General features: G+C 38.7%; 1 protein-coding gene across 1 annotated transcript; it reads left to right on the top strand.

Moving 5' to 3' along the window:
- Window positions 1-8238: 8238 nt before the first annotated feature.
- On the top strand, window positions 8239-10911 carry LOC131254781 (uncharacterized). The gene is made up of 3 exons (XM_058255502.1): window positions 8239-8681; window positions 10441-10553; window positions 10635-10911. The coding sequence occupies exons 1-3, from the start codon at window positions 8429-8431 to the stop codon at window positions 10731-10733; spliced, it is 465 nt and encodes a 154-aa protein (XP_058111485.1). The 5' UTR covers window positions 8239-8428; the 3' UTR covers window positions 10734-10911.
- Window positions 10912-16724: the final 5813 nt, after the last annotated feature.

Here is a 16724-nt window from a genome sequence, read left to right as displayed (position 1 = left end):
GAGCCTTGGCGGGGGAAGTTGGAAATTGAGTGGGGCAAACATGAAATTCGACAGGAGAAATTGGAAATTGAGCGGGGCAAACATGAAATTCAGTGGGGCAAACTAGAAATTGAGCGGGCCAAACTAGAAATTGAATGGGGCGAACTTGAAATTGAGCGAGAGAAACATGGAATTTAGCAGGGCAAACTGAAATTTGAGCAGGGCAAACATGAAATTGAGCGCGGCAAACTGGAAATTGACCGGGGTAAACATGAAATTGAGCGGGGCAAACATGAAATTCAGCGAGGGAAACTGGAAATTGAGCGGGGCAAACATGAAATTCAGCAGAGGAAACTGGAAATTGAGCAGGGCAAACATGAAATTCAGTGAGGGAAACTGGAAATTGAGCAGGGCAAACATGAAATTCAATGGGGAAACTAGAAATTGAGCGGGGAAAACATGAAATTGAATGGGGGAAACTGGAAATTAAGCAAGCCAAACTAGAAATTGAACGGCACGAACTTGAAATTGAGTGAGATAAATATGGAATTCAGCGGGGAAAACTGAAAGTCGAGCGGGGCAAACATGAAATTGAGCGGGGCAACATGAAATTGAGCGGGGGAAATTGAAAATTAAGCAAGCCAAACTAGAAATTGAACGGGGAGAAACATGGAATTCAGCGGGGCAAATTGAAATTTGAGCAGGGCAAGCATGAAATTGAGCGGGGCAAACATGAAATTCAGCAGGAAAAACTGAAAATTGAGCAGGAAAAACATGAAATTAAGCGGGGCAAACTAGAAATTGAGCGAGGCAAACATGAAATTCAGTCGGGGGAAACGGGAAATTGAGCAAGGCAAATATGAAATTAAGCGGGCAAACATGAAATTGAGCAGGGGAAACTAGAAATTGAGCGGGCCAAACTAGAAATTGAATGGAACGAACTTGAAATTGAGCAAGAGAAACATGGAATTCTGCGAGGCAAACTAGAAATTCAGCGGGGCAAACTAAAATTTAAGCGGGGCAAACAAGAAATTGAGCGGGTCAAACTTGAAATTAAACGTGGCAAATAGGAAATTGAGCGGGGTAAACATGAAATTGAGCGGGGCAAACTAAAAATTGAGCAAGGCAAAGTAGAATCCTCGGATGAGTAGGAGAGGAAGTGTTCAAGTTCCGAATTCTATTGCCTAACGGCGTCATCGCAGACTTAATATTATATGGACTAGGGGAGAACATGTTCATCGGTGAATTTATTGGTGCCGTAAGAGTAAAGTTTGAGAGATTTGCAAAAATAATACTTGGAATTAAGCAGAAGATAATGTGGGATGAAGATGTTTATCTTGAATATCAATGAGCGAGGCAAATTATCAAAATGAGCGAGGCAAACTAGAAAATGAGCTGGGCAAATTGAAAATTGAGCGGGGCAAACTTGAAATTGAGCAGGGCAAACAGGAAATTGAGTGGGGCAAACTTGAAATTGAGCGAGGGAAACTGGAAATTGAGCGGGGCAAATTGAAATTCAACGGGGCAAACTTGAAATTGAGCGGGGCAAACATGAAATTGAGCAGGGCAAACAGGAAATTGAGGGCGACAAACTTGAAATTGAGCGGGGCAAACATGAAATTGAGCAGGGCAAACATGAAATTTGAGCGGGGCAAACTTGAAATTCAGCGGGGTAAACAGAAATTTGAGCAGGACAAATATGAAATTCAGCGGGGAAAACTGAAAATTGAGCGGGGCAAAATAGAATCCTCGGATGAGTGAGAGAGGAAGTGTTCAAGTTCCGAATTCTATTGCCCAACAGCACCATCGCAGACTTAATGTTGTATGGACCTGGGGAGAACATGTTCGTCGGTGAATTTATTAGTACCGTGAGAGTAAAGTTTGAGAGATTTGTAAAAAGAACACCTGGAATTAAGCGGAAGATAATGTGGGATAGAGACGTTTATCTTGAATATCAATGAGCGAGGCAAACTATCAAAATGAGTAAGGCAAACTAGAAAATGAGCCAGGCGACCTATAAATTGAGCGGGACAACCTATAAATTGAGCGAGGCAAACTGAAAAAATGAGCAACGCAACTTAGAAATTGAGCGAGGCAAACTTGAAATTGAGCAAGGCAAACTAGAAATTGAGCGGGAAAAACTGGAAATTGAGTTAGGGAAACTAGAAATTGAGCGAGGAAGATTGAAATTTGAGCAAGGCAGCCTAGAATTTGAGTGAGGCAAACTGGAAATTGAGAGGGGGAAACTGAAAATTGAGCGGGGCAAACTGGAAATTGAGCGAGGAAACCTATAAAGTGAGTGGGGCAAACTGGAAATTAAGCAAGGCAAACTTAACATTGAGCGAGGGAAACTGAAATTTGAGCAAGGCAACCTAGAAATTGAGCGAGAAAACATGAAATTCAGTGATGCAAACTTGAAATTTAGCGATGTTAACATGAAATTTAGCGAGGGTAACATAGATTTCATTGAACTTGAAATGAAATTGAACGAGCCTAACACATAATTGAACAAGCTTCACATGAAATTCAACGAGTACTTCGGTGAAGTTGACCGAGCAATTAATGAAAATGACAAGGCGGTTCATAGATTTTCCGTAACATCACATGAATGTGTGGATATTCTCGATCATATCTTTATCATTTGTCTGTCAAATTCATGAATTACTTAGAGAATTCAACCAATCATGAACTGGGAATGTCAGCGACAACTCGAGCATATTATTGAAAAGTAGGTCAAATAGACCAAGAACTCTGAAAATTTGAAATCAATTTGATTAGTATGCTTTTATCTTACTAAGTTAACTGATTTGGGCCCACCTTAAATGTATGTGGACTATCCACGACATTCATCAATTTTTCCATATATATTAAGGGTTTGAGCCCAAAATTGTAGCATATCCAAATATCAGGTAGATCATACAAAAGGAAACAGTGATTTAATTGTAGAAATCTTGCTACGAAAGCGGATTGTGTAGTGAGTAACTCACTACGCTTAGCGTACTGAGTAAATCCCATGAGGTCCACCATCATTTATGTATTTTATCCGCTTCATCCATCCATTTTAACAAATAATTTTATGGCTTGAGCCTAAAAATGAAGCATATCCAATGTTCAAATGGACCACACGACATGAAAATTTTGAATTGAACTTCTACTGTTGAAAAATTTTTAGGGGCCACAGAAGTTTTGGATCAAGCTTATATTTGTGTTTTTTATTCATCCATGTCTGTATGATCTTATGAATAGGTTTGATAACAAACAAACATCACTGTTGGGCCTAGTATGGTTTCAACAGTGGAAATCATTATCCCCACAGTTTCCTGTGGTATGATCCACTTGATCTTTTGATATGCTTCAATTTTAGGCTCAACCCCTTAAATTAGATGGAAAAACGCATGGACGGTGTGGATAGACTGCATACATTCAAAGTGAGCCCAACTGAGTTTATTCAGTATGATAGGAGCGTACTGAGACTCAGTACACAATTCGATTTCACTTGCTATGCTCCACAATGATGTTTTATTTGTAATCCATCATGTTCATCGGATGATGTATACATAGATGAACCAAAAGCCCAGATGCAAGCTTCATCCAACAGGCAATATATTAAAATATACCTGTGGTGCGTGCTTTCTTCAGTGGACTGGCCATTTTCAGAAGATGAGAAAATGCTGATGTATGGAGAGGATGCAATCCAATGGGAGAATGGTGCGATCCAATGGAGGGATTTTTGTACCGGAGAAAAGGGTTTTTTGTCTTTCGTAGTGGAAATGGATTGAGGAAAGGGAGTGAAAGCAACTATAGTGAAAAGGAGAGGTATTTTGGTCCTCAACTTTGCTGGCCATAAGTGCAGAGTCCAAGTTGGGAAGTTAAGTTTGGGATGCTCCATAAAAGCCGCTGGGTAAAAGGTGGCATCTACAGTGGTCATTTTCTCAGCAAGAGAAAACCACTTATATGATACACAGGCGGAGAATGAAGCTTGATACGTAGGGGCTCATAATTGTTGATGTGGTATATATTGACTCAAATAAATCTGACTAGATTTTTCATCCCACTGTTTCCAAGCCAAAATCCAAACATCAGTTTGTTTAGACGCTTGCTTGTACGAATAGGGTTGATAGTTTTCATTTTAGACCATCCAATAAATTCCCACCAGTCCAATAGCCAGATGGTTAAAATCTCGGGAATTTTTTGTGTGATTTTCTACACTCCTTAGAATTATATATTTTAGAAAATATTTACTTAAAATTAATTCATCTCAACCACCAGATTCTTCACCATATATATTAGGCCAAGTGACCAAAAATCAAACCATACTATTGGAAAACTATTTACAATGCTAACCTTCCTAATTGCTTACCCAAGTCTTGCTTATCTAAATCATGATTGGGCCTGATTTTTTATGAACCATGATATATTATGGTGGGGCAGTGGTTTTCTTATGATAGACCTATAAAAATAAAGAGTAGATGTCTCTTTCCAAACTATTCTTTTGGTGTGGCCCACTTGAATCACATTTAACATGATCTGTTATACTATGCATAATGTTGCATTACACATTTAACCATCCAAGTGGATCTCACATAGGCATCGTGGTAGCCCCGTCAGAAATCAAAGGTGAGTCTCCCTTAAAAAGACTAATATACAAACCAAAATCGATAGCTGTTGGGAGTAGTACACCTCAAGGGTCCCATCGTGATGTTTATGCGAAATGCACTCCCACCATTAAATGGGTAATCTCACTTTGGGCCTTAAGCCAAAAATCATACTAGCCCGTGATTCAAGTGGGCCACAACAGAGGAAATGGTTGGGAGAGCCATCCACCCAAGATTCTTACGGGGTCCATTATGATAATTATATGAAATCCATTCCAACCATTAGATACCACACCAAAATTTCTAAGCGTGTTGCTAAAATTAGATAAATTCATGATTCACATGGGTCATACTGAAGGAAAAGGTTTGCAAGATGAGTGTGGGGTGATGAAAGTGAGCATTATGTGATGTGGTAGAGCATATCAATTTGTGAGCTGGCCACGCCTAATCCCGCAAGCCTGGCTGCAGACTCTTGACGCCTGATATGTAAGTATTTGATCTCATTGGTTGAAAATCCTAAACTCTTATTATTGGATATTTATTTGTTGAAATGGGACCATGGATGCCTTTTCAATTTTATCGTGTCCAATAAATGCCCAACTTCCGATGGTCAGATAATTTAGCAAGCTTAATTTTTCTAATTCATATTTAAGTTGGGCCATAAGTTGGAGGGTTTAAATTGAACTACTTGTATTGCAAGTATGCAATATATAAATCCTCTATGTATCATCTATCATACAATCTACCTGAGTATAGAGACGTCCTCTAGCTTGAAGTCTTTGTTGGACCACCCAACTGCTGCCCTTATTCTTGGAATTGCTACAATAGTGACCCCTCCCATATCTACCTTGGTGATGGAAAAGCTTTGTACGCCCCACCATAATGTATTTGTTTTATCCATGCCGTCCGTCCATTTTTAAAGTCCATTTTAAGTCATGAGCCCAAAAATGAACATATGCAATCCTCAAGTGGAACACACTATAAGAAACAGTGGTGATTGAGCACTCACCATTAAAAACTTCTTAAGTCCCACTGTGATGTTTATTTTCCATCCAACTCGTCAATTAGATCACACAGACCAAGATAAAGGTAATATATATATATATATATATATATATAAAAGCTTGAACAAAAACTTTTGTGGCTCCCAAGAAGTTTTTAATGGTGGGCATTCGATTGCCATTATTCCTTACGGTGTGGTCCACCTGAGATTTAGATCTGCCTCATTTTTGGGCTCATGTCATAAAATGAGCTAGAAAAAAAAGGGTGGATGGAGTGGATAAAACACATATCATGGTGGGGCCTATAGAGCTTTTCCATCACCAGTACCAAGGTGCGTACTAGAGGGGTCACTGTCGAATTCTAGTCCTTGATTCTGATTTCAAGGAAAGTGGGGCCCACCCATTAACTAATTCATGGGTGGGTCCCCTCTTGGTCTACAAATAAGAAATGTTCTAAAGGTACAACAAATGGTTACCATCTCTCTGCTCATAGGGCACTGACCATCAAATTCATGATTGTATCTAGACCTTTCTTCGCCAGAGTAATGACCTTTGGAGGTGGAGACGGGAGATACTATATAAAAATTTCATAATCCGGGGATAGCGATTAACCTTACTACCTAAAATTCCCTTTCTTTTTCTCATGTGGTATAATACAGGCTGGGCTGGCCCATTGGCCTTTTGTGCCTGGCTCCTTTCTTGGTAGACTTGGGTCGTGCTGTCAAGCCCAGGCCAGGCTTGATTTTAAAATGCAGGCTCATTTTCTAATTGGGAAGGGCATGGACGTACAACCAATGTGACCAACCAGCCTTTGACTACTGAAAGAAGAAATCCTATAACACAAAAGAAATTTATGTCCTCCTTACGAATTGGGTGGGCCCCACCATGTTGTTTATGTTAAATACACCCAGAAAATGTATTATCATATTTTAGGTCTAAGAACCAAAAATCAGATTCGTCCATTGTTAAGGTAAACTGCACATTAGAGAAATAGTATACAAGGCAATTTTCACACTGCAAATTGTTTCTCTTGGTGTGGCCCACCTAAATTACATATGAGCCTGAATTTGACTATAAGGTTTAAGTTTTGGTGTGGCATCTAACAACTAGAGTGGATTTTATATAATCATCATGGTGGGCCCTATAAAACTCAAGGGTGGACGTCTCTCCCAACTCTTTCCATGTGTGCCCCACCTTAATTACAAGACGGCCTAGCTTTTTTTCTCTATGGGTAATGTGAGATTACACATCAAATGGTTCTCGCATATGCATCATAGTAGGCCCATAAAAAGTCAAGGAGCATGACTTGGCTGTGACCCTAAACTATCAATATAGGTATAACCCTAACCATAGCGCCCACATAGACGTATTTAATGCATATATGTGCCATCCATTGATTTGGCAGCTTATTTTAGGGCATGTTCCCAAAAATCAAGCAAATATAATTTTTAAGTGGACCACAGGAGGTTACTGACCATTAAAAACCTTTGTTGGCCACAAAATTTTTAGATTAGATTGGACTTTATCAATAGTTTGGATGGTCAACAAATATTATGGTCATCACTAGGAAGTTTTTAATTGTGGTCGTTCAATGACCACTGTTTCCGATGTAGTCCATTTGATATTTGTAACTACTTTATTTTTAACTTCATTTTTAGGACCATGCCCTAAAATAAGTTGGCAAAAATGATGGACAACATGGATATACAATGCATACATGAAGTGGGCCTTACAGTCCACCCGCATAGCTGGTTCTAGAGTTGCAGCCAAGCTGCGCTCAAAGTGAATGTTGGGTCAGTAAAATTCCCTTTTGAATGTTGAACCAATGGTGAGCAATTTTTACATGAAACTCATCCCTCTCCACTCATCAAGTGGCTACACTTTTATTTTGTTATTTATCAATGGCTATACATTGTTTTCAATTGTGTGGGTCACTTGATGAGTAGATAGAATGATGCTCACATTAGGTGATCCTCATGGTAGGGCCAAGCTATCAGGAGGATTGGATTTCACAAGCACTAACACTGGTAGTAAATTTAACAGGTAGTAAGTTGTCCACTCGGATGACCTTAAATTGTGGTCCAACAAGTTAGACTTGAGACATTCTCTTTTCTAATATTTTAGCATAAACCGTTGTAAGACTAATGCCCACCCCTGATTTCTCAGGTGACGAGCTCAGGCTGGCAAAAAATAAAAGAGTTTAGGCTAGATTATTTGGCTTGTCACAAGCTAGGCTAGGCTAGGTTCAGGTTTACATTAAATAATGAGGGATGGGCTTTAGTAGAGCTTGGCCTGAGCTCATTGATACCCCCAGGTATATCTAATTAAGGAAAAAAGATATCACGCAATTGTATTGCTTGAGATTTCTTTGGCCATGGGAGCTAGGGTTGACCATGTGGGGTGGCTCCACTGTGATGATGCTTATGTGAATCGACCCTAGTAGGTGCTCAACCCACACTACACCAAAATTGTTTATTAGGTACAGCTAGTTCTTTAGTTCAGAAACGGTATTAAGCCGTTTCTAATTGTACACGGTTCTAAACCGTTTCTGAGTGCAACGACCGTACTCTCTTTCCACGTGCGGCTCTTTTGCTTTCCCCTTTCTTTTGCTTTCCCCTTTTCTTTAATCTCTCGTCTTGCATGTATATATATATATATCTCCCTCTCTCTCTCTCTCTTCAAATCTCCAATCTTCTCACCTTAAGATTGACTGCACGTCTTGTCCCTCATTTCTCACTCTCTTTAGTTGCGGCAAAGGTTTCCAGATCTCTTTTATCTTCTCACCTTAAGAAAAGGTGAAAGGGAGGAAAAGAGAGCTCGTTCTGGACGTAGATCTTGCATCGATGGACCAATATGTGGGAAAAAGCTAGGGTTTTCTCAGTTGCTGCTATATCTCTGCGCATTAGGGTTTTCTTTCAATCAGCCGAGGAAATGGCGACTGCGAACCCTTTCGATCTGTTGGGAGATGACGATAATGACGATCTGTCAGTAGAAAGCAGCACCGAAGAAAGCCCTAGCTCCAATGCAAGCTGCTTCTCAGAATTTTCTGGATTTTCTGGAGGCGATGTGATGAATAATGTGGCAGCTCCTTCCATTGAAGATCCAGGTCAGTTCCCAACCGTAGGTGCTATGTGAGATCATCTCCTCTCTCTCTCTCTCTCTTGTATTTTTCTTCTTGTTCGGGTTCTTTGTTTGGAAGAGTAGTTAGTGAGTGGCAGGATCCACAGGAATAACGAGGCTTCCTGTATTAAAAAGATCTTTAAATATTTTAAATGTAAATTTAAGAGACTGGAGAGTTTGGGAATTGGTTGTGATAAGATTTTAGGTCGTTTATCTGGAAGGAATACGTATGATGGAGCAAAATGCTTGGATCATTGTTGTGTGTGTTTAAAATTTATTTTAAAATCAAATGGGGCATGGTTAAAAAACAAAGAAAACAGAGAGCAGAAAGAAAATCTGAGGCAGAGAGAGGAGAAGAGAATAAGAAAAGAGGATTGAAGGAGGATCTCTTTCCATTCCAATCTCATCCGTTGATCTTTGATCGCGGTGGCGAATTCAAATACCGAAGTGGAGACGCAGAACGGCCGCTTCCAGGTCTTTCTATCGTCGGTGATCTCGAGCCTTGGTGCCATCGTGTTTCGGCAGAATCAGGAAGGAGAAGAGATGGCATCAAGGCCAATAGTTCCTCAACAACCAAGAGGTGGACTAGCTGCTCTGGGCGTAAAGCAGAAGCCTGTTGCAGGTGAAGGGAATAACAGGAAGGCGCTGGGAGATATCGGAAATTTGGTTAATGTCCGAGGAGGAGTGGAAGGGATATACCACGATAACACAAGATTAGTTTCACATTGCAATTACCAATCTTTCAAGTTGGATTGCAGCTGCAATTTGAGGGCTTCTTGTCAGTATGAATACTAGGGATATACCACTAATTTGTCTCCTTACCTCTCGATAAATTCCTGAATTGGTTCGACTACTGCATCAAGCCATAGCTTAATGGCCTCAACTCAGACTGTCAGCGATTTTTGTTTTGCTGGACTAAGGTATTAAGATCCAAAAGAAAAGCCAATTTCTGTACATCTCAAAACCAAGTGCGCAGAAATCCCCTGTTTTCTTAATGTACTTCTGGCGGCTTGCTACCCACCTTGAAAAAAGAAAAAAAAACTGATTTCAGGACAGTAAATATGCAAAAAAAAAAAAAAAGAAAGAAAAAAAAAAAAAGAAAAAGAAAAAGAAAAAGAAAAAGAAAACATGCAAGTGGCTAGATATTTGGATGAATCCACCATCCATTAATAGTGACACATCATCATCATCTCCACCTGCCTGTTAACACTAGTGTTTTGCTCCGCATTCTAGCTGCATTAACATAAAGTCCTTCAGTTAGTTGTGGAATAGTTTCCACTTATTGGGTTGACTTTTTATTCGGAACACTTCTCAACATTAATGTATTTTGGCAGTTTAGCCTGGTGTAAAGTTCAATAGAACAGTTACGGTGTGAATCACTCTGATAATAAGTAAACTTGGTAAATATGGAATTCCTATTATTGCCTTATGAATTCCCTGAGTTTGGCACTTTGGCTTGATTCTTTGATCTGGCTTGAATTATTCTGATTCTTTGCTTCCTCAATAGAAGTGCTTCTGAGGAGATTGTTGTTAGGAAAATTTTCTTTTTTAGTTAGAGATTGCTTGGAGACGAGATCTGCCTCCCTTTTTGCCTGTTTTTCATAGCTGCGGCTGCCTTGTATTCTTTTGTTGCCTTGATCTCTTGGCAGTGGTTTAATAAAAAATTCTTGTCATCTCTCTCTCAAAAAAAAAAGAAGAAGAAGAAGAAGAAAAGATGTACGTAGTAAGCTCTATTCTGTTGGCAGCAATTATCTCGTTAAAACAGGCAGTAGAAGGTCTTGACAACCTTGACCAGTCTGCAGAAATCTTGATCCGTTTTCTCTGTGCTGTTCCTGGATGGGGTGAGAAAAATGTTCAGGTACTTCATCCTTCCATTTTGTCCTTTATTTTTAATATTTTATGTATAGCAGTGCAGTCAAATTCCTGTGAATGAATACAGGTTCAACAACAGGTTGTAGAGATCATTACTCATATAGCTTCTACAGTCCAAAAGTTCCCAAAAAGATGTGTGGTGCTCTGCATTCTAGGTGGGTATTAGGTTATAGTTGTAAATGGTTTTTCTTTTTTTCTTTTTTTAAAATTCTATAGAAGTTTTAAATGTGTTAGATATGTTTGATATGTCTGTTATTCTCTGCAAGTTAACTAATGTTATCAGCTATTACTTCTGGAAAAACTGAAAGAAGTTAAAATTTCAAGAGATGCCTGGTTTAGGTTCAGTTTTCTTAGAAAAGTCACCGCTAACCTGTTACTTATGAGTCAATACGAGTGATACTAGTTGTTGATGAGTTCTTTCAGAGTTTTCTTTTGGTCTCCTGATCCTAGTTGATTTGGTCAGTTGTGAGCGATGCCTACGAGTTTTGAGCTTTAATTTGGAGCAGTTATTGACGTTGCATTTCTAGGACTCACCATATAGGTTAATCTAGTACCAGAATGTAAAATTTTATATTACAGAGGTGGCTTTTTCTAAATTTTCTTTTTTCTTTTCTTTTTCCTTTTTTGAAAATTCAAGTTTAATGCTACTTGCACAAAATGGGCGGCGGGCTGCCGCTAGCACATCAACTGTTTTCCACATTAAAGGTGGGTATTCACACCAAGACTAGGAATTGAAAGTCTTGCCAATATCTTCAAATTCTATTTAAAAATGGGGGCCTAATTTTTTGAGGCCCTAAGAGAGCATTAATGGATGCACATGATGTATGGATTTGATGTCCTACATCCATCAAAGCAGGCTCCATACTCAATTTAGAAGGTTCTTAATTGTGTATGTCTCATCCCAACCATGCCAATATGGCAAACGTTTGAGGCATTTGGCTATTAACCAGTTGGGGCATCTATATGACATATGCCCGGTCCAATTATTGAGTGATGTTGAATTTTCCTACTAATCATCCATTTTTCACCTACAAGTGTGACTCGCCTTATGGGGTAATTAGTCTGATGGGGCAAATATAGACCGAATTATTGGTGAGGATTACCCAATGGGGCGAATATAGACCGAATTATTAAATGGATGTGGGGGTGGTTAGGATCCATTTGCACTCCTAAAGTAGCAAGCTTAGGTTAGTCCTGGCCCACCAATCATCAATAGCCTGACAATTGTTAAATGAACAAGTCAGAGCTTGGCCAGGGAGATAAAGGTCAAAATGGGGGGAAGTCCTCATTGAAAACTTTGGTGAGCCTTCCCTGGATGCAGATTGAGTTGTGCGCCACCCTCTCCAGCTACATACCGTTGCTAATAAAATCTCGCCACTCAATGAGCTTTTTCAAGGTGCATATAGGTTCTTTTTAAGAAGTTTTTTAATAAGCTACATTGATTTAATTAATTATCATTTGGCAACTTCCGTTAAGAGATTTTTCAATGGAAGCTGGGGTTCAGCCATGTGAGCAACGAGTTGGCAGCTTGGGTGGGCCCCACCATAATGTTTATATGAAATACACCCTGTCCATTAGGTGCATCACCTCATATTATGTCCATTGCCCACAACTCTAATGCATCTATGATTCAAGTGGACCACATGATTGGAAACAGGGTACAAGCAATGCTCACCCTCAAAATTGTTTCCCTTGGTGGGGCCCATTTGGATCATGTATAGGCCTATTTTTGGGCCCTAAGCCTAAAGATTGGTTTGAAATCTAACGGTTGGAGTAAATTTCTTATAATCATCACAATGGGACCCATAAAAATCTAGGGTGGATGTATCTCTTTTCTTTTGGCATGGCCACCTGAGTAATGGATTAACCTATTATTATTTTTTTTTTTTTTTAATTGAGCCTAACATGGGAATACACACTTAGTGCTAGTGTCCCACCTATCTAATGGATTAACCTGATTTTTTGGCATCGAAACTAACCTAGGATTACACCTAACGGGCAGAGTGGATTTCACATGTATATACACTATGGTGGCCCCTTAAAAATCAATGGTGAGCTATCATCTCTCAACTATTCTTAAATTTCCACTATTAAAAAAAGAAGAAGAAAAAGATGCCACCCTTGATTTTATGAGGCCTACCTTGAGACCACTCGACATGTAATCCAATGTTAGGTTCAAGGACAAAAAATCAGTTTTGATTCAGGTAGGCCACACCAAAGAAAACAGTTGAGAGAGATATGTCTACTACCCTTGGATGGTCAGGATTGACATGTGCGTGGGCCGTTTGTGTGGAGGATAAGTTGTAAATATGTCTTATTTTAGCTATGCATCTATACACATGTCAACAAACATGTGTGTTCGGCGGGACTTTTGGTGATTGTGCCTTTGGCCTAAATAATCATGTCAATCCACCACTCATTCATCATGTGTACTGCCCAACTTCACCCTAGGACCTAAATATCAAGTCGTTCCAAAGCACAAGTAGGCCATACCATAGGGAAGTCGGGCCCATCATTAATTTTATGGGGCTTACAGCAGCAGTTAGATGACATCCAATCCATTTCATCTAATGCACCTCATTTACTGGGATGTATCATCACCCTAAATATCATGCTTTTTCATAACTTAGGTGGGCAACACAATGTTAATATAGTGAATATAGGGGTTTTAGGGATGACTTCACACCGTTCCCTATGCTGTGGCCCACCTAATTGTTGGGCTGGACTTACTTTTGTGGCTAGGAAATGTGTGTTAAACCTAATAGATGAGGTCGCTCTTATGCACATGAAGCCATTGCTTGTGGGCACTACACATGAATTTTGGGTCCAATTAAAATTGAGCTATTAAAAGCCCGGTTCAACTCGATCCTGTCCCATTACCACCCCTTTGGAAGTACAACCTTAAATATTGATACATTTGAGGGGCAGCTAGATGGTGGATCATTTCCCATCACCACCCAACTAATGTGATTTTATGGGAGCAGTTCATAATGGAAGGGTCCACTAGCTTAATCAACCTTCCATTAAGGTTGTCCCACATTTATAGTGATCATGTGCCAATCAACCTTCCATTAAGGTCGTCTAACCTTTGAAAATTTTGGCATATACTCTATCCACAGTGTCCAACCGAATCAAAGGTCTTGATTATCGATGATGGTGCAATGCGTACTGTGAGAGGGAACAATATAGAACTTTTAATGCAGCAAAATACATATCAGTATGGGTGTCGACTTGTTGGGTTTGGGTATGGTCTTATAGCACCCATTCTCGGGCTAACTAGTTCAGGGACTTGTCAGGTTGTGTCCCTACGGCCCAAGTCTAATTCGTGAAGACCCAAACTCGGATCCAATCAGGTTACACATGGGGTCTTTGGATCTAGGTTTTGAGTTGAGTTTGGGTGAGCCAGATGCATGAATTTGATCTCACGCACATCTCACTTTAACACGTGTATGGTGTGTAAATAAGCTCTCGTATATATGTGTGGAATAGGAAATCTCATTTCTTTTAACCCCGAGTAATCAATATATATATATATATATATATATTAAACACATGTAACTTTGCAGTTAAAATTAATTGGATCCCACCAGACTGACTAGCCAAACTAATAAGATCCATCTCATGAAACTGACCTGAACCTACTAGACCTGATTTTAACAGGGTCCAAAAGGCAAAAAACAAGCCAAACCTGCTTCTTGATGGGTTCAAAAAATGGGACCTGACCTGTTACAATTATGCCAGATGTACAGGAAACTAAGAGTCCAAGTACCCACTGTTTGGGGATTGAAAAGGTGAAGAAGGGCACATATGCCATTGTGGCACATGTTTGGGATACGCGGATCATTTACAAGGTGTGGCACCTATGTGACATGCCCTGTGAAAAAATCCATGCTAGCACACTCATAAGGTAGGCCATGCATGCATTTCTAACGGTGATTTTTCTTTCCAATCATCCATATATTCTCACCTACCTCGGTGACCCGGCCACCTGTTGAGGTGATCGGTCTGGTTTATAAAGCAGGGCATCTTCACGGATGGCCCCTTCTGACTATTGGTTAGATTTCTGCCATGTGTTATGATGTAATACATATACTTCAATTTTACTTCATCTCTCTTGGCACGGATTATTATGTCATGTGATCTTTATGGAGAGCCCTACCAATTTAATAATGTTTTACCTGAGTGACATGTTGGCAGGAAAAATTAGACCGGAATAGTCTACACTTACCATACACGAGCTTTTGGGATCCACCGTGTTGTATATATAAAACACACTCTATCCATCAAGTGAAAACCATTATTTAGATTGTGCATGCACAAGTTAAACTTGATTAATAATTCATATGATCCCCTATCAACGGGAGTAGTGTAAATTGTCCTAGCAACACTAAGTTGGCATGGTGTGGCCCACCTAGGCATTGTATCAGATTGATTTTTGTATCGTCTCCTCATCCTTGTGATTTAGACCTGAATTAACTAGTTTGATGAAAGATAAAGACCATGGTAGCTCAACAACCAACCTTTTTGGCATCCCATCCCAATTATTCTACATGGTGTAGCATGTTTGAGTTATGGATATAGGTGATTTGTAGAAAAAGAAAAAAGAAAAACTCATTATGATTGGAAGCTGTGGCCTACCATGATGTTTGTGACAAATTCACCCCGTCATCCATTTTGTCTAATGATGTTAGGGCGGGCCCTAAAAAATGAGGCAAATTCAAAACTCAAGTGGACCCAACAATAGGAAAACAAAATTGGTTAGGGAAATGCCTATGGTTGAAAGCTCCTTAAGTCCACCGTAATGTTTAAATGCCATCCATACCGTTCATTAGGTCATTGCTAATCGATAGGTTGGATGTCAAATAAACATTACGGTGGACCCGATGAGGTTGTTAATAGAGGACATTCAATCTTTATTGTTGTGTGGTCCACTTGACATTTAGATCTACCTCAATTTTGGAATTAAGCATTTAAATGATCTGAAAAAATGAATGGACGGTGTGGATAAAACACATGCCACAAAGTTAAAATGCAGTGGGCTGTGGTCGAAATTAAAATGCAGGACCACTTTTCAACTGGGCCTCGCTTAGACCATGTACAGCCCAACTGAAATGTGGCCCAACTCATCTATGACTACTGGAAGGCAATCCTGTAATAAAAAGAAACTTATGTCAGGATGGAAAAGGTGTGCCTATTAGAAGGCAATCTTGCAATAAAAAAGAAAAGAAAAGAAAAGAAAAAAAAAAAATTTGTGGGGTTTGGGTCTACATTGAACGATGAGGGCTAGCTTAACACTGCCAAAATCGTGAATTTACGACGGATTTAATTCGTCGCTAATGGAAAATGTTTGGTCCGTCGTAACCTAGCGACGGACTAAATCCGTTACAAATTTTGATTTTGCGTATTGGTCTGCTGCAAATTCCCGCCCAAAATAGCAATTCCAACGTTTTTAGTTGCTTTTGGGATGGATCATGGTCCGTCGTAAAGGGACTTTTGCCTCGAGCATTTATTTTTTTAAGAAAATGGTGGAAAGTTATGTTTTTTTTTTCTATTCTAAGAATTGTTTTTTAATACAAATTCAATGGTTTAATTGTACATACTTGTTTCTAATATTAATTTTTAACAATTGATTGGATGCAAAAAAAATAATAATAATGAAATTTGTTTTTATATTAAATGAGTGGAAATTTTTAATTTTAAAAATTTTAAAACTAATATTTAAATGATTTGTAATATGACATGAAAAAAAATATTGAGAAGTCAAAAAAACAATTAACAATGTTTGAGGAAAAAAAAAATGAGATTTTGAAAAAATAAAAATCGTGACTTGATAAAAATCTATTTTGTGGGGAAAAAAAAAAGAATATTGAATAAAATTGATAATTTTGAAAAAAAAGAATTTAATTTCGAGAAAAAATAATATCCTGAAAAAGAAAATTAAAAAGATTCTAAAAAATGTGAAAATTTTGACGATGTTAAAAAATGAAAATATTTTGAAAAAGAAAATGAGTGTTTGTATTTTGAAAAATTAAAAAAAAAAATTTAAAAGTTCAAAATAAAATAAAATTGACAATTAGAAAAAAAAAAATGCTTTTGTTTTTTCAAAAAAAATGGAGAAGTTAGAAAGAATTGAAAATTTTAAAATTAAACAATATTA

The sequence above is a fragment of the Magnolia sinica genome, chromosome 9, assembly GCF_029962835.1.
Source record: "Magnolia sinica isolate HGM2019 chromosome 9, MsV1, whole genome shotgun sequence".
Classification (NCBI taxonomy): domain Eukaryota; kingdom Viridiplantae; phylum Streptophyta; class Magnoliopsida; order Magnoliales; family Magnoliaceae; genus Magnolia; species Magnolia sinica.
This window is presented reverse-complemented; position numbering and strand designations above follow the sequence as displayed.

What these genes read in the sequence shown, in the direction of transcription:
- LOC131254781 (XM_058255502.1), top strand. Translation starts at nt 8,429, where the DNA reads ATGTGGGAAAAAGCTAGGGTTTTCTCAGTTGCTGCTATATCTCTGCGC. An exon ending in TCCTTCCATTGAAGATCCAG is followed by an intron (nt 8,682 to 10,440) that starts GTCAGTTCCCAA and finishes TTCTGTTGGCAG; the next exon opens with CAATTATCTCGTTAAAACAG. An exon ending in GGGGTGAGAAAAATGTTCAG is followed by an intron (nt 10,554 to 10,634) that starts GTACTTCATCCT and finishes GAATGAATACAG; the next exon opens with GTTCAACAACAGGTTGTAGA.